Here is a 25,035-nt window from a genome sequence, read left to right as displayed (position 1 = left end):
GGTCACTCAAGGCAAGATGCCGACCCTATTCTTATGAATACAGCGTCACAGAAAAACCATGAAATTCACAGCCCTTTTGTAAAAAAATATATATTCTTGCATTTATCATTATTTTTTCACACTACACTCTGTATTTTCTTTAGCGTATATATACCCACAATAAGCACATACTAATACATCTTAATTTTTTTCCCTTCTTCCTTATTCTACAGTAATCATGTGTTGAATCTGAGGTCTGAAATATTACCCTGTCAAGGAACCTGACACGCCAGAGTGGAGAAAAAAAAAGAAACGCACATCTCAGACAAGGCACAATATAAATTTCCAAGAGCATCAGAGAATTTTCTGCAGCCTCAAATAGCGAGATAATCTCTTTTTTTTTTCTCCTGGCTTTGATATCCCGGCTGCGTTGGGGAAGCATGTCACATACATTTCATGACAAACAGAAAACCTCATTTGCCAGGAACCCCAATCTCATCGCCACCAAGCATCATCTGACCTTTTTTTCCCCTGCTGTTTGTTATGAGTATTTCTAATTTTAACTTTCAATTTTCACCATCTTCCAGTCAATTTGCAACTAAATTATTTCCAGGGTGAGAAGGCGATTGCTGGACAACCGGGTGCAAACACATTTCGCAATGCAATGAAGCTTCACCATTGATTGCCATCATATTGAATGTAAATGTATAGTCTGGGGGCTAATCTGATTGTGCATAGTGCACGTGGATTCATCTTTATGATTTATTTTCTCAATCAACCTAGCCGCTGCTTTCACACATGCTCATACTACACCACAGACGCAAAATCCCCTCCGTTTAAAAACAACAGCAGCAGGCTCTGTATGTATGAAGTGTGGGGAACAGGACAGTGTCAGGAAAGCTATGTGTGTAGACTAAGATCAACTGTTTACAATAAACCATAACTGGCTGGTCGTTTGCCGAGCCAAGAACGGAGAAAGGATATTTTCCCCCTCTCACCAGTCTGTAATTTTCTTATGAAATGAAAGGGAGTTAACTCAGATATTCTATATTTTCCTTCTTCAGCGTATGCACTGTAACAAAGAAACAGCAGTGATATGGAGGACAGAGCCACGGCTTTTCTTCCTTTGGCAGATTGTGTGTAAGGCTCTGCTTCACACTTAATGACGCTGCCCTTTTTCCTTTGTCCTGAGACACAATGTGGCGCAATGAAGCAATAGATAAAATAATTGTGACACCGTTCTTCTTCCAATGACAAATGCCTTTGAGAAGCAGGACCTTGGTTGATTAGATAAATCAAAAGGTGATTTATGACATTCAAGCTGTTTACATTACAGGAATGAGACCAGCAGCCTCACCACCCATCTTTATTTACAACTGCCAATGACATTTTAAAATCTCACAGCATTCTATTTAGAATTTTAAACAGTACTGGATCATTTTTTTTAAAGTAGCTTCAATAACTACATGTTTTGTTAATTCAAAATCTGTATATTTTCAAATATTCTGTATGATAAATCATGTAAATATATATATTTGTTATATATTAATTGCTAACATATACATTCCATGTTTACAGGGGAGTAGCCTATAATGGAATTAAAAACACTAAGTCAAAGGAAGTACACTAACACAATTTTGATTAATATAGTACTGCCATTTGGACCAGTTTAAAGACAGAATCTTTTTTTAATTTATTTATTTATTTATTTATTTTTTCAATAATTTATTTGAAGAAAACATCAATTAAAAAGGAATTGCTTGGTGAAGGCAGGTTGAATTTACTATTCAATTTAGTGGACTCTGGTCTTCACAGTATGGCTAAGGTTACAGAGACATAAATAAGCCCTTGGCCTGGAAGGCTTCCTGTATCTTTGGTGATTTACAGGGATGCTGCTTTAGGTTACGCATTAGTGTGTCCTGCAGTTCAACTGATAACATTTCAACGTCACATTTTGAACTCTAAACTCCATGAAGGTTCGGAGAGTTCCAAAGGCTTAGATACAATATATCATGTCAAACACTGTACTTAACTGTTACTTTTGATATGCTATATTTGGCAAACTCATTAGGAGTGTACAGTATGCATTCATTAACCTCAAAACAGATTTCATGGCTGTAGGCCCATAATTAAATATGCTAATACTTTAAATTTTTTAATGGAATGTTTATAAAAAAGTCAGAAGTTGACTAAGGCTAATTTCTAATCTACTAAATTTGTAGACACATGCAAACAATGCTTCAAAGAGGCACTTTAATTTAAAATATTTAATATTTGATCTAGTCCACATGCATTACATTTCATTTCACTTATCTGTATTATTTAAATTATACAAGAAATTAAAACGTAAAATTAGGTTTTATGAACAATGGCTAATTTCCCTGCTAATTTAAGTCAAGTCTGATGGTAATTTTCTTCGCAATAATGACAGTTAATTTTCATCTATGCTTGTGTTTACAGTGTTATTAAAAAGTGTTCCCCTAAGCTACTGCAGTGACATGTAACTTCTCTATGGAGCACAAAGTAATCTGGAGTTCATCCAGATTAATACATTTGCATGGAAAATGTAATTTGGATTATAAGTAATCTAAAGTGACACTAGATTAAAATGACAATGTAAATGAGCTAGGAAGTGCCAGAATTTTAAGAAAAAACAGTCTCCATTTTAAGCTCTTGCTTTGTAAATGACCTGCATAAAATAACAGCTAAACACAGCTCAAACTTCTCACAGTATAATCTTTTCACTTCACAGCACTGTCTTCTTCCTTTGTCACCCTCATTAGGAATTTAGTTCTGAGAAGGAGAAACAAATCCTACATTTCACTGCAAAGAGCAAACCAGAGGCCTCTTTGTGTGTCCCTTACAAGACATGCATAAACCTTGCAGATATTCAAGTCATTTATACCATCCAAAACAAAACCCAATATAGTCCCCATATTTGTGTACAGTATTCATACTTAAATGGTCCCCTCATGCATTAAAGGTAAAATGTACTATATTACATGAATATATTTAATGTTCATAAGAGAAAAAATGGTTTCACTCCAAGCAAGATTTTTACCCCTGCTCGATGTTAAATGATGCTTCATGTAATACGAAGTGCAAATGCATTGACTAGTGGCTTCTTCAGACAGTCCTGTCATGGATATATGGTTAAAAGATAGATGACTACCTAAACTAATAGGCTCCAACCTGTTTCAGCATTTCTTCTGCTTCACTGAACCCAACATTATGTAGCTAGGTATAGCATGCACTAAAAAGATCCAATGTAATATTCATTTTGGCCATAGATTTCCATCTCATACATAAAAAAGCGTGTACTGTATGAATTCCTATTTGCCAAATCAAATACAACAAAGCCTGAGGTATCTGAAGCAGATGCTAGCTCAAGGGTTGTTTTCTAAGCTTTCCATGGTTCTATTTTTTTTATAAATTGTTGCCATTGTTAATGTGTTACCACTTACAAATATATGCAGATTCTTGGTTTTAATAAATTGAGAAGAATGTGTTCCGAAGGGATAGCTGCCTAAGGTCTTAAGAGTAGAAGATGGAAAAAAGAATGAAGAAAAACCAATTTAAGGGTTACAAGGGTGCAGTGCTATATTAGAAAAAAATATATACACGAGTGGTATCTAATCCTACGCTTACGCAAAATTAATATGTCATCAGTGGAATCACAAGTACGGCAAAGATTAATGAAAGGCGCTTAAAAATTACAAGCACGCAAACTGATTTGATTAAAAAATAATCTCACTGGTCATTCTGTAATATTCTTCAACTTATCCGCATCTATGCTGTCAGACGGTTATGATTAAAATTGGGTCAATGGGAGGCTACTGACAGTATTCGCATGCAATACACACATGCAGCCATTATTAACAAGAATGGCCAGACAGCTTTAAGATGAAAGAGCAGGAGACTGCAGGGGGAAATTCGACTGTCTTACTGGATTCTTTCTCAGCCTTCTTCCCTTCTCTGCTATCTCTCTGGCTTAGGTCTCTGTCGTCCGCTGCAGCCAGAGTTGCAGTTCTAGGGGGTCCCTCGGCGTCCTCTGCCGCTTCTTCTGTAAATGATCACATGGGGGAGATGCCGTTACCCACACTGCACTCTGATTCACTCGGACTAAAATGGACAATTCACAAGTCCAGCTGCTCTGTGCACTCAATGGTCAAGTGGACATACAGTACCAAAATGCATGTTTCTTAAAAAAATAAAGACAAAAAATGTGGCAGGCTCTCACTACACATTTTATCTTTATTCATGTCTTGGAGAATAACGAGCGACTGTTTCTATGACACTGATTACACCTGCGTATTGGAGGACACCTTTGGACAGGGGGGAAGGGAGAGGGTTAAAACTTTTGCTCTATATGGGGTGCTCTCCGTGATGGTGAAAGCGAAGCTTCTTCCGGCAGATACATCACACACACACCTCTCCAGATTGTTAGCACCAGACAGATTACATGGAAATCTTTGTGGTGGCTCAGCCCTTGTTTAATAATTCTGTGTATCTTAGCTATGCTGCGAGTGGATTAATCTGTTTATGCTGTTAGCTGCTAGGTCGGGGCTGTGCCGCACTAATCCCTGAAAGGCCCAGTGTTCCCTTTCATCCTGTGATCATTTGTCTCTCACTGCGCTGATGTCACATTTTAATGAATTTTTAGCAGTCTGAGTAATGCCAGATAACCAGGCTCACAGCTCCTACTGCTCCCCATGCTGCTCCCATTGCACTGCAAAAATACATATATATGTGCATGTATGTTTGTACAGATATATATATATATATATATATATATATATATATATATATATATATATTATACACATACACACAGTATATATAATGTATGTATATAATTTTTAGGAAGGAATTAAATAAATTAGGGGATGCGGAGAAAATGGCATTCAAAGCGCTGTGCTCATCAATTTTATAAAGCCTTAATAACCATATAAATTGACCACGAGGTGGCAAAAAGGTCAGAGAGCCATTTGCATACAATCACTCAAGTCATTGTTTGGTAAGCAGTGGCCCTGCTCCCAGGAACGTGATATAATTAACCCTTTCAAATTCCGCACACCGAGCTGGCGCCGACATTTTAAGTGCAACACATTAAGTGGAAATTATATACAGCATGAAATTTTCATGGCAGATGCTGGGAGTGATTGAAAGGAAAAATTGTGCTGCACTCTAGTCCTGATGTTTTATTAATAATATTCTGACAACGGGATGAAATATCCCCTGTCACTGCCAGCAGCTGTGTGCAAAAATTGCAATTTTGGCGCTTCTGCAGCATCAGTATATTCTAATTCCTCCCGCAACAAAGGTAAAATGTGTGCGTGTGTGCGTGCGTGTGTGTGTGTGTGTGTGTGCATGCATGTGTGTTAGCACTGGGGAGGCAGTAGCTTTTACTGCACACTGGTATAGCATTCTTGTTCACACAAAGACAAGCAAGCAGCACAAATTGAACTGCTTGTTTGAAAAGGAAGTATGTCTCCTGCCTTCTTTCTTCTGCAATATCAGATAGCTATATAAACAGCATAAACAGCAAGGTCATGATCACAACATAGTCTTAGAAGAAAATGGCTTTGTCTCTTCCTCTACATGTCTCTCCCCCTCTCAGTCTCTCAGTCTCTCAGTCTCTCAGTCTCTCAGTCTCTCAGTCTCTCAGTCTCTCAGTCTCTCAGTCTCTCAGTCTCTCACTCTCTCACTCTCTCACTCTCTCACTCTCCCCCATCCCTGCCGAATCTCAACCAAAAACCAGGGGGGGAAAAGCAGAAAATGCTGTGGTAAGAGGAGGGGTGTTGACTTGTAGGCCGTGTCACTCCTGATTGTGAGGCAGGGGAGAAGAGAGCCAGAGCTCCTGTAAGCAGTAGGCAGATGAGCAGCACTTGTGACGGAGGCTGGGATGCAGGGCTGGGGACACCAGGACCCTGTGAGCAGGACCAGACCGGGCCAGGTCAATGGCGCGGGCGCATGCGCGCGCACGCACACACACGCATGCACACACACGCGCACACGCACGCACACACACACACACGCACGCACACACGCATGCACACACACACATGCACACACACACACACACACACACACACACAACGTCTGCTGCGTTACACCCAAGGGGGGTACAGAACCGCCCACGGCAACACCCCTGCTTAACCCCCCCACCCCCCTTTCGCCCCTTCCTTTTTTCTTCTTTCTCTCTCATCTTCTGGAATCGCCAACGCCGTTCCTTCGGCTGGATTTACTGACCCATTCCCCTCGGCTGGGAAATGAAGTGTCAAAGTACTACTGAGTGTCTTTACCTCCAGGGGGCAGAAAATGTTTAAGGCTATCGTGGAATGCATTAATAAACTATGGTGTGTCAAGCAAAAGCAAAAGGCAAATTATGAAGGTAGTAAAAAGAGCAGCTATCATCTGGGTCTCATCAGACAGGTTTTTTTTTTTTTGGTAGGGTGTTCTGCAGCTTTCCCGGTATGTGCTTGAAGAGAGAGAGATTCCCAGACATGCTTTCCTATACATCATCACAGAGTCTGCCCTCGGCGTGACCCTGCTAACAGTTTGAGTAATCTGAATGCAAAGAAAAGCCTGCATGTCAGCAAGTGGAGGGAAAGAGTGCAGCAGAGACTTTACCCATCAACGTAATCGCTAACAGCAACCAAACCCCAACCAAACCACAAACAAATACTCCCGGGAGGTCAGACTGACCCTTCTCGAGTGATGTTCCCTAACCGGTCCGACCCGCCTTTGATGTGAGACAGTCATAGCGTTAGAGCAGAGCAGGGCTGCCATTTTGACTGGGGAAGGTGAAAGCTGTTTAAGGCCAATTACCCCCTGGGTTACATAAAAGAACACTGCAGAGGTCTGAATCACACAGCCAAACACACCCAGGGCTAAAATTAATACAAACAGGACACAAGACAACTAAAAAAGTACAAGAACAACTAGAAAAACCCTGCTTTGATAGATTTAGCAGCACCTTTTTCAAACAGAGATATCATTTTTTTATGCTTTAAGGATCTGTGTATGGAAAAGACATGCACAGTTCTGCAGGGAGGATGAAAATCACACACTTCCTTTTCATTAAAAAGCTGGGCCTGTCCTTTCGTGACGGTTAATGCCTGACCTAAAGGGTGGGCTAGCATGTTCCCCATGGGTACAATAATGGCTTGAGCGGGTCATTATCCACCCAGTAAAAGACTGACCCATTCTATCTTATGGTGGAGAAATATCGGCAAAGAAACAATTGTATGCATTCAAAATTCATTGCTAATTTCTTCTGTAAAACATCAGTGTGGTTCATTAACCCGGAAAAGTGTTTTCATCCAACTTTTTTTTCAATACAGGATTGACAGCAATCAATATGAAACCTCTGACAAATCTGCAAAAATCTAATATCCAAACAAAGGAATCAATTAATACTGTTAATAATACAGCTACTACAAGCCTTCCTACTCCAACAATGACTACCGCAACTACAAATAATAATAACTTACGTGGTATGACAAAACTAGCAAGCCTCAAACAGCGAAGGTGAGAAATACATCAGTTTCTTCCACATATCTGATTCTCAGGTTACCAGGGGAACCCAGGAGCTGATTTTCCCTCTGATGCAGGACTGCATACCCTCGTGTTTCTAATTTTGCTGTCTGATTTTAAAGAATCTTTGAAACCTTATCCTGTGCTCTACTTAGTTAAGGGCCAGTTGTAATACTTTCAGGATAATAACCTTTACTGACTTGTTGAGCCTCCACCCCGCTACCCCACCCCCCCAGCCATTTTTCGCCGTCCCTCTTTTTCCAAATTTCTGCGTATTTAACAAGCATTTAGATCTTAACCAGATGCCGTTAATGTACCATGTCTAAAATACTAAACATCAACCCAAAGAAGCAGGCCCCATTCCCAATACTGCTAAGCCTGGGAGCGGCAGACACTAAACCAGCCACACACAAGCCTATTCTACATATTCATTTTCAGCAGGGATCGCTGTGGAGATGTCCAAGTACCTTAGCATTAACCTATATTACACAGCTCTAAGTAGGGAGGATTATTAGTTAAAATGTTCCAAGGGCCTCACTAATATTTTCAAATCCTAATTCCAAGACTAAAGCCTTTGTGAAGGATGGTTGGATGTACATTTTTTTTATGTGATATTTCAACAAACACCCTGCTTTTCAAAACACTGCAGCTAGTAGAAATGCTAACCCATGAATAATGGCCATTCTGGGATAGCTCTGTACCACACATTCTTCTCACATGAAATCCTGCGAGTCTCCCTTTGTTTTTTTCCATAATAAGGGTAAAACCCATGGAAAGACACACGTTCCCAACAATGAAGCACTGATAAAAGACAAGAGTTCCCCAAGCTTTCTTCAGTTAATGGTTCATTTCAACAGCAGCAGTGATTTCTCTGAACAAAGCAGCACTGTTACGAGACTTTCCAATCAGGTGAGGAGGTTTCCATTCAGCGCTACATTAATATATCATACAAACCGATAATAATGCCTTGTCTTACCCTGACAATAATACCTCCACCATTAAAAGCAGATGAATATACCGCTCGCTTTAATGTACAAAGTGAAAATGCACTCCGCACTCCAGGACTCCAGTAGCAACATACTCACTTCCTGTAAATACAACAGAGCCATATCATTGGCCTTGGTGTAAATGTGCTGTGCTTTTACAAAGCTACAGATTTTATGTTTCATTTACAGCAATTCACAGAATTTTGTCTCCTGGTTATGAATAAAAAAGCAAAGCAAAGTGTCTCTGAAGAACATGTGTGAGGATACAACTTGTGTAATGTTTACAGTTAAAGAGAAGAAATACACACAGACATGGACACACACCATATGTCTGTATGTGTACTGTATAAAGCACCCACAACAGCACAGCGATCCCTTGACATGCCTATATGAATATGTTGGTGCCACATGCTTACTTCACATTTTCAATAAAAATGTTAAATGTTATACCAATTGTATGTAACAAGAGCACTTCCTTTTCATGTTGAGGCACATCTGAGCAAATGACTGAATAACTACTACCTTGGGCAACCTTTGAAGAGGAATCACGACAAACAGCATTTTTTTAAACATTGTTTTGGAACCATATGAAGGGAGTTACAGAAAAAGAAAATTCCACTCAGCTCAGCAACTGTATTTGAAATTAGACTGCAAACGTTTATGAGGACATTTTTAGCGTAAAACTGAGCGGTGAAATAACCAGTCCAGCCTACACATGGTTATGAAAATATCTCTGCCGGCCTGCATCTGGTCTGAGGAACGCAGACGACAGGCAGCACACAGTTTGGCACCGAGGCCCTTATTCATTCGACAACCGAGCCGTTCATACACACACTGCCAGTGCTGGGGATGTCACATGAGCTGTTACTGTTACGAAACAAAACAAACACACAAAACTTCCAAGTAAAATGCTTGCATCAGCATTAGGGCACATAGCCACTTAGTATATTCACCCCCCCCCCCCAACCCCCTTTATTTTTGACGTTCTTTCAACTGCCTTTATTGTTTCATAGCCTTAATGTATAATGTATGCACTCAGACCTTTTCAATATAAATAAACATGAGGATTAAAGCTTTCGTTTCTGCTTCACAAACAGAAAATTCACTGTTTTAACTTTTTTTTAAACCATAGGCATAAGAGCGTATTTCCATTTAAAGACTCCTAACAACAAATGTAATACTTTGAAGAATGCTTTTTCAAAGCCCCCTTAGTCAAAACCACAAGACACCTGCCTCTTGCATGACTTCCATCTTGCATCTTGAGCAATTCTAATCACCCAGGGCATTCAAACTAAAATGACATAGTCAGCAGGCACCAAAGCAGGATTTACTCCATATTTGAAAATAATTTAAACAGATTCCTGTCCATTCTTTTATTATTATTCACCGCCCAATATTTATCCGGCTGATTATAAACATCTGCCCAAGTAAGCGTCTCATCTGCACAGAAGCCAAAAGGGGTGGAAATTTCACACACATCCTCCAACATGACCTGTGCTTAGACAGAAAACAGTTTTCCCATTCACTGCTCAGCTTCCTGTCTGTGACTTCTAAAAAGCACTGGAGGCCAGGGTTAATGGCCTTTCCAATCTCTGTGATAAGAATTCATTTTGTTCTATTACCAGCAGTTATCGGAGGAGGCTGCTGCATCACTTCAGCGGGGTTCAATCAATGAGAGGACCTAATGAAGTAACCAGCTGTAGCTCCATTTCCCTGGTCAACTCTATCAGACAAATAAGATCTATCTGTCACATCTCAAGGCCTCTTCTGGAAGCAGAGGTCTCACACGTGAAAGCCATATGCACATGAAGCTGAACAGAGCGAATCTCACCATTGTAATGTTTTTACAGTCCAATTTCTTATTTCTTTCTTCTTACCATTGCGGCGTTCATGCTAAAAATATACAAACTAAATCAAATGAAAGCGGAAAACAGAATACAATGGTTCCAGTGTGAGGACATTTATGCAGCATAAAAGGAGCCTTTGAAATACCTGTTGGCATAGAGGAAAGGGCAGCATCTGCAGGTATTTGTCACATACTGTGACCTGCTGACATTTTCTACAGCAGGGATGTCTCATTTAGAACACAATGCTAAGCCACTTTAATCCTGGAATGATTAACAGGCTGAAAAAAATCTAATAGTCATTTGAAAAATAAATATGATTGCAATAATATTTCCACTTTTCTGTCAACTGTACCATTATAATAACAGAGCTTAGGTTTCCATAGCCCAAACTTGGGTGACATCATATGGAGGAGAACAAAAACAAAGGCTTCCGCCCTACAAGAAATGTCCACAGTGTAAATACTCAACTTTTTTTTGGAAGGGGTGGGAATACTTGATGAAAAATAAATCACTTTTACTGCCCTCCTCCTTGATAACATTTCTGTGAAGAATTTCACACCCAGTAAGGCAAGACCGTAGTTTTACTTCATTCTTACCCAAGTCGTCTGTAGAAAATATTTCTTCTTCCCCCTCTAAATAGTACTAGTATTACTCGTACAAATGATGTGTTTGACTTCAATCTGGTTTAGTTTTTGGTCCAATACAATTTTCGCAAATTCACAAGCCGCAAGCACTTTCTTAGCTCTGATTCTACCCTAAAAATCACAAAATGTTTTCAGCTGAGACCTGTAGCAAGTCAAAGAGAGGATACAGATAGCGTGTGCAGAGGGAGGATCCTCAGTATGTCCGTCTTCCCCCAACTTCATAAAAACATGCAAAAATGACTGTTTCATTACTTATAAACAATGTCATATGGGCCGCAATATCTGCTAACAGACCCTGACAAAGCAGTGCCAGCAGACATATGCTTTTTATTAATATGATTATTCTGACAGGAAGAGTCCAGAGAACAGAATCATGTGCCAGTTGTCTGCATGAACACACAATTAGAAACATCACACTATCCCATCCAGTACAAAGCATTTCTCTCAGTAATAAATTGGGGTAGCCATGAAGCCACACCTACAGAAATATGTTATCAGACAGGAGTTGGATATGGATGCAATCCAATAAATAAATAAAAATGTTTCTTTATGATTTAAATATTTGTGTTAAACAAATGCACTGTGATCAAAGCTAAATATTATATTAAATAGTGATGGCAGTCATTTAATTCCTGCTTGCAATGTTAGTTATTGCTCATCAAACATACAGGAAAATATAAATACGCAATTTATCAGAAGTAAATAATTAAGAAGTTGTGTACATATATTTCTCGATATCAAAATAGTGACAAAGTATCCCATGAAATACATGCATGTAGTTTGTTCCTCGGTGACATTAGAGACAATGACACTGCTGCTAGGCATTTTGTCAGCAACTGTCAATGTTTTATACAATGCCCTGTGTGGACTATTGATCACATTTTAAACAAAGTTGTTACAAAAAGGGGTAAAACAGGAAGGGGGTAAATGTTAACAATTTGAGTAGAAAAAGGAGATCGATATTTAAATGACTCTCCTCATTGATTTAAAATTAACTTTCAATTAAGAGATCCATTGGACTTTTAACTGCGACACTTATCCATTCAGGAGAAAATAAAGGAACATTTATTGATACGCTTAAACAGCAGTGGCTGTTTACGCATCGATTTGGTCATTTGCACTGGCATTGGTATGCACCGGGTTCTCATTCACACTCCGCGGACACCATTGCTCAAAGCCTTCAGCTGCAGGCTGGCTTAGAGGAAGAACCCAACAAATAAATATATAAATTAGGCTCCCAACTCAATGACCGGACCCGAGGAGATTAACCTTTTTCCTGAGGTAAGTCAAAGGCATGTTATCTGCGGAACTGGTTGGGGTCTGTAATTACATGTGCTGTGTCTGTAGCCAATCGACTTTAAACTTGAGCGCTGTGTCGGCAATACATAGGGGACTGATCTCCCCACTGACCTAATCAGGTAGTAGACACCTTTTGTTTTTAGAGCTCATTGATGGATGAAATCTTTATCTGCGATATTGATCAGCTGGGACCCTAAACTGTCTATCTTGGCTACTGGAAGCTCTAACAAGATTGCCAACTGGAGTATATCAGTTAACATTTAATCAATGACAGCTTAAGACACAGATGCTTTAAAAAGGCCGTGTGTTTTCCTCCTGCTCACAACGATTAGGGGCGACTGTTCAGAATTTATCATCCGCCTTAAGAGCTGGGTGGGCGGGCGGACCGGCAACGTTGTCGAGGAGCTGGGGTGTCAAAGTAAAAATGTGCATATGCACTATGGCACCCGTTAGGCACACACACGCCAAAATCAATCAGCCAAAGATGGCTATAAGAGAACCAAGGCAAACTGTGATCTCTGACCGCAATCTAATTGACATCTAGGAATCAAAATGAGGATTGCTAGTCCATACACAGGGAGGGGTTGTATTGGAGGGGGAGAAGAGAAAAATTCGAGTGAATGTATAATTTTTTGCCTCTCTTGCAAAATATGCAGTTGGCTGCAGTGGGGAGATGTCAGCAGGCTGATCACGTTGAGACGCATTAGGCCTCACCGGCCTCCTCTTCCCGTGCCCCAGCGCAATTAGGGCCTCTCCCCCCTGACAGAGGCCTGGGCGGCTGCCACTCGGCGAGATCCGCCATGCTGCCCGCCACTGTCTGCTCCACTCAGGCCACACCGCCCCTGGCCACTCCAATCATTACCTATTCATTTATCCGCCAAGCAGCCCCTGCCAGGACCACGCAAGTGGTCTAATTATGTAAAACATTAGTGCAGTGGGGGTCTGTACTCTCTCTTCCTCTCCATTCCCTCTCCCTGGCTGTTTTTATAGATCCAGGTCTTTTTAACACAGTAAATATTTCAGGACCAAACATGGCATTAATGCGCGGCGACTTCGTGAAACCGGAGGGATGAAGACGGACGGGCTCTGTTTCAAAGCACTCCGGTTATTTTCATAATCGGTGCGCGCGTAAAAATAAATGCATAAATGCATACGCGATTAAATGCATTATGTGTATTCGCATGTACAGTAAATATGGAAATGGCAATAAAAACACTTCTCGGAGCACACATTATCTGCAGAAATGGATCGACGTCGTTTGATTTACAAGTGACGCCACCCAATCCTTTTTTAATTTGCATTCCTAACAATCGCATTAGGATCATTGTGGGCCTCCGAAACGACAGAATGAGTAATGTCCTTGCTCCGGTCCATTTCTAGGCCCGAGATCAAAGGCACTTGTGTGTAAATTTGACGCTGAAGCCCTTCTCCGAGCATCTAATCACACAACAGAATAATCTGGCATATATTATGACAGTAGCAATTACACAAAGGTGCATGACACCATTATTTCCATTTAGAAAAGAGATGATTATGCTAATGCAGTGAAATACAGCAGGTGGCACGCACTGGCAGCTGCCAGCCCGCCTGCTCCACGGAGAGACCCCTCACTTCTGCGTCTGTGTCTTAACAATAAGAACAATGACTTTAAACCAGGCAGTCCCAAGATGTGTAATTAGGCATAGCTTTGATTCAACACTTCCTTATCACATCAAAGACGTGAGGGGGGGGGGGGGGGGGGCAGTCACAGATTTGCTCAGATGTCTGAAATGAAAACTCTTTACATGAATCTGCCTTGATGCTGAAATATAAGTGCCGATATGATTATTGTTCACATTTTCTCCGAGCTTTAATAATCTCTTAAAATGTTGATAACACTTTACTTCAAGTGTATCGCAATTTGGCCAACATAACATTTGAAGGTTTGTTGCAAATGCTCATTAATTTGCACCTCAACTTACAGCAGCCAGCAGTCAGATCTTATTACCTGTACTTACTGTATGTCTGAAGTTGGATGTCATAAGCAGTTAAGGAAGTTTATAAATGCTTGTGCTTGTGTTATGTTAGATACAGAAAAAAATTAAATGAAAATTCACTGAAAGTGAAGTGTCAACAAATTAGACATTGTTAATATTATAGTTTCAGACAGCATGCCTTCATTTTCTCTGTTAAAAGGGTCCTGCTTCTGGAACAACTCACTTAATATATCCAATTATATCTGCATATGAATGTGGCTAAACATAGACTCATTAGTATCATTGGCGTGCTTATGCATAAACATTCTACAACTGAATTTGTCTGTTTTAGGACTCGGAAACGTAATACCATCATACACCACAGCCTTAAAGATTCATAATATAGGGCTTCAGTAAGCTCTTATACAACTTAGAACACAATTGCAAAATCAAGCTAATTTTATTTGACCAGTGATATAACATCACTCTCTAGCAGTGACTTCACCATTTTAAAACAGGAAGAGTAGATCCATTTTTGATTGTCTTCACAAAAGTCAAAATATGTCCATGTAATCTTATCAATCCTAGCTTTACTGTTCATCATCGATTCTCTAATTAATAGAACACCAATCTAGTAAATGAACAATTCATGGCACAACCATGTTTAACCTTTTAAATGTATGCAAACTTGCATTTCAGGTGACGTCATTTAAGTGACTCCGTGACTGCCACACCTTGGGGAGGGGAGGTGCATTGTGGGGTGGAATGCAGGAGCAGACGCGTGCCTGGGGAGGTGACCGGGCCCCGTTGGCCCCCGCACGCAACTAATTCTTTCGGCCAGGCTATTAACGGAAATCCCCCCCGATTCCCCTCTTCCACGAGGAGGGAAGCCCTCTTCACCTACGTGCGGAGCCTGCCTTTACACCAAAGCCCGGGAGATTCCCCCGCAACAAAAATCAATGTATGGATGTTCAGAGCAGTTTTCAAGGTTTTGTAAGACAAATCTTTCAAGCGGTTGCTGGTTTAGTGCTATTGAGCCAAGTTTCGATCAGGTAGCACGAGTGAATAATGTAGCGGCTGCTCACTTACCAGTTGCTCACAGTGCAAGGAGAGTGTCGGCAGGGTAGCAGCTTCCCTTTACAAATGTAACCGGGCAGTTTCTCAACAACCAATAACCCCTCTTAATCTAATAGTGTATACAATGTCAGGCACTGCCACCATTATTCTGATTAAGATGTTAAGCCTCTCTGTATGGAATAGGCAATACAGCTGTACTAAAACTGACAGCTCTGACCTGGACTGTAAAATATCTTTTTTAATTTTCTGCTCTGTGCAGCATGATTAAAAAAAGATAATAAAATAAAGCATTAAAATGAGATATTGTTCTCGGTTATGATTAGTAGCAGAAACAAGCCTTCACATAAAAGGTTGGGGGGGGGGGGGGGGATTTAACAACAAGAATAAATAAATAAATAAATAAATAATGCCATAAAAAAGAAACAACAACAACAAAAATAAAATAACAGTAATACCAATAACAATTAAAATAATAAAACTCAACCTACTTCAAAAGGAGCCATTCTCGGTCCCTGCATTTATATGGCTACAGGGGAGATATGCCGTATGCTGCCCTGTCTAATACAGACATCTCATTTTTACATGTAATTAACTCTGCCATCATTTTTGTGGCAATTAAGCAAACATCAGTTTGCATCAGCCTATCAGCATTGTGAAATGTTCATTCTTTTCTCTTTTTTTCCTTTTTGTTCTCTGACAGCAGAACATTGTGTCTTCTTCCTTCTGGCTTAAACACAACCAGTGTTGTAGATGTGCACATAAGAAAATGCCTTGAAAACATTAAAGCAAGCCAAACACGATTATATTCCAAATAAAATTGCCTTATTTTTCTACCACTGTACTGAAACTTGATAACTGCTGGTTATAAAATTCCTTTGATTTTTGTGTAGGTAATAAAATACTTTGGCAATTACTATTGACAGTTGTGGATAATCTTGAAGGCTGCCCTGCTTGAAGAAGATGAGTGTTACAAATCACTGATCTGTAAGAGGGTGAGCAGCAGCGGGCAGCAGACAGGTTTCAATTTCACAACGCTGATTATCTCATTCCCAATTCGATGCATGCCTAAATCTTAGAATCCCTCAAGCATCTCTATAGACTCCTACTTTTAAAATGGCTATTACACTTTCATACTTTCCACTGCTTCCTGAAGAGTGCCATTTCGCCAAGCTTAAATAGCAGAAAATTGCACTGCTTTTCCTCTGCCCATCTCCTCAATTCCTATTAACCTGAACAAGAACAAAGAATGGGGACAGTCCATCTGCGGGGTGTGGATGGGCCCGGGCGTGCTGTTGTTTGCTGCTGTTTATGCAGTTCTGGGAGACAGCAGAGCAGACGGGGGGGGAACGGCGCCCCCCCCGGCCGCCCGTCCGTAGCGTGGCTGCGAGAACACCCACGTCACGACCTACGCAAACACATCCGTGCGAGCGTTACCTCCGTGCGTGCAAAGCTTTGTTTCCCTGAAACAACATTTCCTCAGGCTGGGCGACGGATGTGTCAGCGGGGCATTGTGGGTAAATGACTCTGCGGCTTAAATAAGTGGGGGAAGTTGGTGAACCTGTGTGTCATCGATAATTCAAGTTCTCCTTCAAACACCTGGATTTGGGGGGAAATGGCAGATACTGATTTCCAAAACAACGGGTAGTATATGAAAAAATGTCTAATTAAATATCGGAAATGATACAGTCATTCCCCCAGTCTTTTTCATCACAGTTTAATCTGTCATATAACAGGTGGATGGTGAAGGTCAAAGGCCATACTGCGTTTTATACTGATCAAAGCCTGGAAAGAGAGTGGACACTATGCAGGCCCTGTGTGCCTCCATTCCTTAAAGCTGTGAAAATAAATAATTGTCCTAATGAAGAACCCAGTCCAGGAGATAGAAGAAGCATAAATTGACGATGATAGAGGAAACAGGCCAGGCACATTCCCATTTCCACAGTTATTACAATGTGATAAAAGCAACACAGATGTTGTGACACGAAACCCTGTTAGCATTATGGAGGGGGGGGGGGGAAGATGAAAGACTGTTTTGTTGAAATGATGATTTCTCACACGACATTGATTCGTGGCTTTAATCTCATAGCATGCTTAAATTTCCCATTATTCTCTCCCTAGCCTCAAAGGGACAGAGTGACCGAGTCAAGGCCTTCAGAAGAGTGGAGAGGGCTGAGGCACACAGTGCACACAGCTGCTCCTGCTCAAAACACAGCACGTGAATAACCAACGACTTGCTTCCCCTCTCTTTCCACTAATGAAGAACTTTGAGTGGTCTGTATGCTTTCTATAAACAATGCACTCCAAGTTTTATAATCTGGTACATTTTATTAAGCATGAAGCCTTCTGATCCCTAAATTATTCATAACATGGCCCAGACTGATTAAGATTGGCTTGTTAAGGAGCACAAGAAGCAATTAAACTGACAAGGCAGTGCAGCCCTGATGTATACATTTATTATCGCAAGAATACTCAAAGTGAATGCCCTTATTAAGCAATGAATTTCACCTCACTGGCCCTCCACCATCGCTGCCACAGGCAGAAAGTGCTAAGAACAACATGTCAAAAAAGAACCCCAGAAGAAATGCCTATCTCGGAGTGAAACCGATTTTGTAATGAACCTTTCAATTCACTCCTGAGGTAATAAATTCTGACTGGTGCATTAATTACTTGATAACATCCCATCAAAATGCAAATGCAGCACTTGACCCACAGGAATGTCTCACTTGCCGTTAACTCGTGGGGGTCTACGTAAACTGTCTGTTTTCTTTTATCAAACAGAGCCGTGCTTCCACCCAGCCCGGGCGAATGTCACCCCTGCCACTCCTGGCCCCAGAGCGACCTGACACCCACAGTCACTGAGGAATGTCACCATGCGCTGGAAATCCTAATTGCACCACTTCCAGTCTCCTTGCCTTTCAGATTGAATATTTCCCCTCTCTGGTGCCACAGTCTGACATGTTAAAGACAATGCCTTAATAGCCTTTTCAGAGTGGGCGGGGGAACGGCCTGGCCATATCTCAAGAGCTGCATTCGCCCTCACTGCACCACTATACCATGATTTCATGTTGTAAAGAAATTTTCAGTCCAAGTAAAAGTAAGCGTCTAACTTATCCAAACCACAGAAGGATTACAATGATCCTCAAAGAGCCATAAAAAGAGAGCTGTCAAACAAGCTTGCGCAGTCACCAAATCTGAATTATCCACCACTGAAGATTTTAAACCATCTTTTTCAACCACTAGACTGACAATCGCAAAGTGAGTATTTCATACATTTGGTCTGTGTGTGTGTTTCATACATTAGGACTGTGTGACACACACACATGCACACACGCACACACACACACACAAGCAGACACATACACACACACACACATACATTGCATGCATATACAAACTGCTACACCGTAATTCCTGGAAGTGTAGCACACTGATAAACCTCCAGCATTTCTTTCCGCCTGAGACGAGGTCATGAAAGAATGAATTGCTGGTGGAAAAAAATGACAAGAGAAGCAGCAGTGAGAATTGGTGTGACTGGCATGTGATAATGTTATCAAGAGCTCGGCATGTGACTGGACAGCACAGAACGGAGAAAAGCATGGACTGAGCAAGGCATGGGGAGATTGGAAATTACATTTTGACACATCACTTTCACAGGGCTACATTTGTTCAATTTGATATACGTATATAACGAATCTAACCGCTATTCCTGCCTCATTGAAAACATGTAGAGTTTTAAAAAAAATTTTTATATCAATTAATGTCGTCTTTTTTAACCAGGATCTACAAAAGATGAATGCCAATTCAGGATATTCTGATTTGTTTAAGTGGCTACCTTGCATAGAAACCATCTCCTTCATCCTCTGTCAGATACGGAGGAAAACATGGCTTCAATGAAAGCAGCATTCTGCCATTAGAGGAAAGGTCAAGTCCACAGAAGGATGCAGTTACATGTAGGCAGAGCATCGCAGATGAGCACTTCCATATATCTCTTTTATTTTACTGTGCTTATTTTTAAACAGAATACTTGACTCTTAAACGAGACCTTTGTTTTAGGTGCCTCTGGTTATAATTACGGGATCTGAAGTGGATCCCAGCGTTTTCAAAGACATAAATTAGCCCTTAATCAGCACACCACTGTTTCAATGAATGTGAAATCTTTCTCAGCCCATACAAAATGCTAATTCCTTTGTATTTTATCAACACCACATACACTATGAAGCACTAATATGTGGCCCTTTTTACTAAAGACCATACTTAGCATACACAGTTGCCCTCTTACGAGTCTCAAATGATTCTGTGTGTGACATGCTTAATTTATAACAGAAATAATATTAATTCTCTACAGCCCATTGTACTGTGTTGTTAATGTTTTTTCTTGACTCTTCCCTTACCTACAAGTCCAAGTGCATGCTCCTGGACACACCTGCACGCACACACACACACACACACACACGCACACAAACACACCACACTCGTGAACACATGCACACAATCAATCGCAAATGAAAGAAATGAAAATGCGGCATGATTACGGCTCGGAATGCGTTCCCAGCGAGCCTCGCCGTCCTCTGAATTTGAAAAATACACTCGCCCCTGAGAGACAAATTTCATAAAATAGCGGCCCTTGTGCTTGATGAATCATCCTTATTTAATGCAGCGCTCCATGATGGAGAGGGGAGATAAAATATTCTCTCCAGCAGCTATGGGGTAGGACTCATCAGCCCGGGCTCCCTGGCTCTGTGATAACACTCCGGCTGCAGATTGCCTTGATCAGATTCTGCTTTTATTTAAAACAGGAAGAATCCCAAGGACCGACTTCTTTTAATTTACATACATTAACAGAGTTCAAATGCAGCAATAGCTACAAGCACATTTCCAAGTCAACTTAACAATCTGCCTGCATAATGGCTCCCTATTAGAGGCAGTTACTCATCAGTGGAGCAACCAGATGTAAAAAAATATATAAAATACAATAAAAGACAAGAAATATTTGGTTTTATTTTGTACAGGTAGGTACTCTCTTTTGCTTTGTTAAATATTTTAAGCCAGGTCCAGTGGTGTTTATGTAGTGCTGAGCCATTAATGTGGCTTTGAATTTAGATTGAGGTTTGTGTGATTAGGTAGGTTAAATACAGAAACAGCAGGTAGCAGGAAACTCCTCCATCACACGGAGAATGGTGCGTAATAGGCTGCTTTCTCCCCTTAGCACAGCGTCCCTTAGAGCACATCAGCTAAGAGGACATGACCACAGTATTAAGTTCAAATTCCCAGCTGCATTATTACTACCCCGTTCCTGACACTGGCTAAAGCTGCAAAGCTTCCTATGGTTAGAGAAGATTAGGCAATGCTACGGATAATCAATACCAGCTATCAATTCCATACTTGGTTCTGATGGATGAGGTGTGGGGAGGGGGAAAACACAGAGAAAAAAGAAAGGTGGACAGAGATCAGTGGTGAAAGAGAAGAATCGCTTTTCATATATGGTTTTTCAAAACGGCAGTCTATTCAACACCGGGCTGAACTGGACCCGGAAACGACCGGGGATTGAGGGAAAACCTTCCGTACACCTTAGCGCCGCAAAACCATATTTAAATTCATTCACTTGCAGGCTTGAAGTAAAAAAAAAAATAGAAATGAAACAAAATAAATAATAAATAAACACGTATACCATATACAGATGCAAAAATAAATAAATAAAGCTGACGTCCGCCCACGCCGGCACCGCAGCCAATGAATGCAGGGAGAAGGCAAGGTCAGGAGAGATGAAAGGGAAGAAAGGGGGGGGGGGGGAGCCGGAGCGGGGGCAGGATGTGTCCTCTGTGGTGTGATGGCGGGAGTCAGGACTAATTACAGCCAGCGAGGCGAGCGCCACAAGATGGGGTCACTAACTTTTGTCTGACACCTGAATGCGAGGCGGATCAGCGGCCCTCTCCCTAATCAGGAGTGATGGGATTCCGCACGGGCCTTTCGCAGAGATGATAGTTAATGACAAGGGTGTCGAACGGCCGGGCCTCCTCGTGCCCACCGCGTCGCCCGAGAGCGGGCAGGAGAGTATCTGTTTACCCGCGCAGAGGAACCCATCACTGTTTATTTGTATGGCCGTGGATTCACATTAACAGTGATCTGGTACGCCGCTGCTTAAGGCAATCAGTTAATTGCTAGGTTACCAAGAATCTACGTCCTGCTCTTTTTCTTTTTTTTGTCTCCTCCCGGCTTTAACAATGTATTGTCTAATTTAATGCTGCATGACACAAACCATTGTACTATCTGCTGTGGTTTGTGTCACTAGTGTCACCATGCAATCTGCAAGCTGCACTGCAATCTGTTCTTTCTGATCCAATTGAATGAAAAAGAAAAACAAAACAAAAAACGCAATAAATACTGAGAAATATATTATATAATTTATGAATAAAGAAAACATCTGCCAATGCTAAAACCTATTCCCAGAAAATAATGTTTTAGTTTCCTGTCGAACAAGTTCCATTATTTTTTTTTTTCTCTTCTTGAACTGTGCATAGATGTAGCGTTTAACTACAAAGTGTAGAAACAAAGGGCATTTTAACAAAAGAAAACATAGGCAACCACAGAGCAGCTGCATTGCGGTGAAAAGCTATCAACTTTCAAATTGACTGCTCTCCAAAAGTGCTACCTGCCGATCAGAAAGACTCTGGCAAAAAAAAAAAAAAATGAAATCATTGACAAAATTAATACACATTAGTATGCAAAGAAAATGGCCAAGAAACCAGAGTAAGGCTTTGTATTGTAAATACATATAATGGCTCCAGTCAGGTATGTTAATGTGGGTAATCATTGCAATCTCTGCAAATTATAACTGTCAGTGGGCACAAACAGTCTATGAAAACATAAGGTAACAATTTAACTTTTGTATTACTCTTTTCAAAAGGGATCTTGTTGGAAAAAAAACCGTGTGTGTCATACTCCTATAACATAGCATTTTGAAAACAGTTTAAGGCAAACTGACCGCTTTCTAAAAAGGGGGAATTTTTATACACAGAACCCACAAAGTAATTATAATACAGTTAGGATGAATAATTTAGAATGATGGAATCTCAAGCTCTTGCTGTCCAAAAAATTGGTTTTGTGTATTTGGTTAAATTGGTACTTGGTGATAAAATAATTACACATACAAATATGTGGCCTTTATGATATAAAAATGATTTGAGATGTATTGTCTCCTTGATGTCTTTTTAGTAATTTAACCCTGTAATAAACATATATTCATATGACATGTATTATATTCATCCGATTCCAACTTTCAGTGTTTGTCGGGAGAGAACTGGATTGGGCCTGGAGGTTTGGCGAATGCGTTTCATGTTTTGAAGCAGGGCTCAGCAGGAAGTACATTAAAAGAAACGGCAAAGGTCCTCACAGCTTTTAGGACCCCACAAGAAAATAATCATTATGCATGGGAGATCAAATTCAGGTCCTAATAACCTGATTTCATGGAGCTGTGGATGAAATGGTCCAGTCAACTGTACCGGCTGAATCATATGATCCCACCCCCACCAATAACAAAGAGGGCTTCCGACCTTGATACTCCAGTCAAACCTCACCGATTGGCCGCAAGCTCTCTTAGTTTCAGACCCAAATGGGTACCGCGGCATGGTCTCACGCACAAAGGCTAAGACGCTACACACGCTCCGTTTGTTTTTGGACTTGCGTTACCAAAATGGGAGCCAGCACATGACGATATCTGAAAGATCTGTTCAGCTGCACTCCTGTAGGGGAGACACGATTACTCAGTTCACTGCAAACTGCCTCCAGGTAAGACAATGGCACACACAAGAAACCAAAATCCAATAGTGCCGCGCTCCTGTGGCACGTTCAAACAGTTCTCATAATTAAAGAGTGAAGTGGTTGGCAGTCATGTGTATCTGCTGCTTTGTCTGAGGACTCAAAGAAAATGGCTGCCTATACATTAGCACATCACCCTTGGCTAACCAAATGACAGGAGCGATTAGAATATATATCAAATCTCACCCTTGACTGCCTTCCTGTTTCAAGTTAAAAAATGTGCCCTCAAACACTGTGGAACATAATACTGAGCCGTCTTGAACATTACTATTAAAAGGTCTACCTTTTTTATTTCATGTACTGGCCATGAATTATGGATGCAAACACCGGAAAAGCTCGCCAGAAAGATGTTCATGAGAAGACAGCATTATAATTGCTAATCTCTCCTCATATAAAATACATCTAAAGGGCAGTAATCTATTTATTACATCACTAATCCAGGTGTATTACTGTATATCAATAGTAACATTGCTAAACAAGACACACAATTTAACTTCTATTGTTGTTTGTAACGAGGATATAAATTAAAAATGGCTGAATTGATGAAATATTGAATAAACTCATGTGTTAGCATTATATACCGAGTTATAAAGTCCCTTTCCAAGCCAAACCAGTACAAAATAAGGCAAACCATGACAAGCACACTGCAAACACATTATATGCCATGATATATATATATATATATATAGCATATAGCATAGCATAGTATGCTATGCTATATGCTATATATTATATGTACAGTATATGCAGTATATATAATATATAATACTTCTATTCACACTGGAGAAGGTTAAGAAAAGCAAACATGTTTACAGGGCTCTGATGTGTGCCTGCACAAAGACGTGTGCTCAGTGTCCATTAGGGTCTGCTGTTGGCCTACAGCTGCTATGTAAATGGCTATCACTGCAGTCTTGGTAATTTGGCTATGGTAGAGAAACCTCCTGGAGCATTATCACTCAGGAGAAACAAAGGCTCAGGACAGCCGTGCAGCGTTCTTTCAGCTTTAAATGTAACTGGCAGCAGCATTTAAAGTGTTGTTCATCTCCAAAGTCAGACAAGCTTTTGTTTAAGCCCGACTCAGACAAAGGGCTACTTTCCCTCCCAGTTTTTAATACGTGTGGGGGGAGGCTGCATGTCAGGGATGGTCGCAGAAATAATTACCTCCATGAGATCCCATCTCCTTTTTGTGAGGCCCTGAAAAATGGATGATGAACCAAAGGATGCAAAAAGCCTTTATGCATGGGCTAGTCCATCAGGCAATCTACAGCTGAGCTACAGGCCAGAAAGAAATGGGTCTCATTCCACACATGGGCTAATGAAGAAAATGTATTAAAAAATAAATAAATAAATGTATGGATAAAATGTATTTTTTTTAAAAACACATTTACACACAAAGGCATTGTTGTGGATCCAGGGCTTGCTCTGACGGTTGAAACGGAATGTTTGAAACTGTGCTGAACCATGCGTGTCTGAGTGCATCTTTATGTGAATAAAAAGCATCAAATATAGTATTTCCTCACAGAAATGTTCTGCTTTAAAAAAAATGCTTTTTTAATAAGAAAGAGCTTTTTGTTTATCATACGCTTGCTTGGGAAATAAAATGGTTCAATTTAACAAAATAATCAAACCAACTGTGTGCGCTACTTGTCTGATACACACAGAAACTGACTCTTTGATATCAGAGTGCTTTAATAGATTCAGATTATGTGGATGACATCAGGCCAGGATCCAAAATAAAACACAATAATTGGCTAAAATTTCAAATGGCAAGGCATTCATTTACACGTAATGTAATATATGCTGGCATTTTTGTAAATTCAATTTCCTAAAATGCCATTTAATTTCTGCTGAGAGCATACGAGCCAATAAAGCTGTGGAAAGTAAAATGACGGTG

The 25,035-nt window shown here is 40.6% G+C and overlaps 1 protein-coding gene across 1 annotated transcript in view; it reads right to left on the bottom strand.

Moving 5' to 3' along the window:
- zfhx4 (zinc finger homeobox 4) overlaps positions 1-25,035 on the bottom strand; it is a 79,991-nt gene that overhangs the window by 14,277 nt on the left and 40,679 nt on the right. The window contains exon 5 of the mRNA XM_061240002.1: positions 3,926-4,042. Coding sequence (XP_061095986.1) covers positions 3,926-4,042 — 117 coding nt within the window. The remainder of the gene's footprint in view (positions 1-3,925; positions 4,043-25,035) is intronic.

Source organism: Conger conger, chromosome 4 (assembly GCF_963514075.1).
Source record: "Conger conger chromosome 4, fConCon1.1, whole genome shotgun sequence".
Taxonomy (NCBI): domain Eukaryota; kingdom Metazoa; phylum Chordata; class Actinopteri; order Anguilliformes; family Congridae; genus Conger; species Conger conger.
This window is presented reverse-complemented; position numbering and strand designations above follow the sequence as displayed.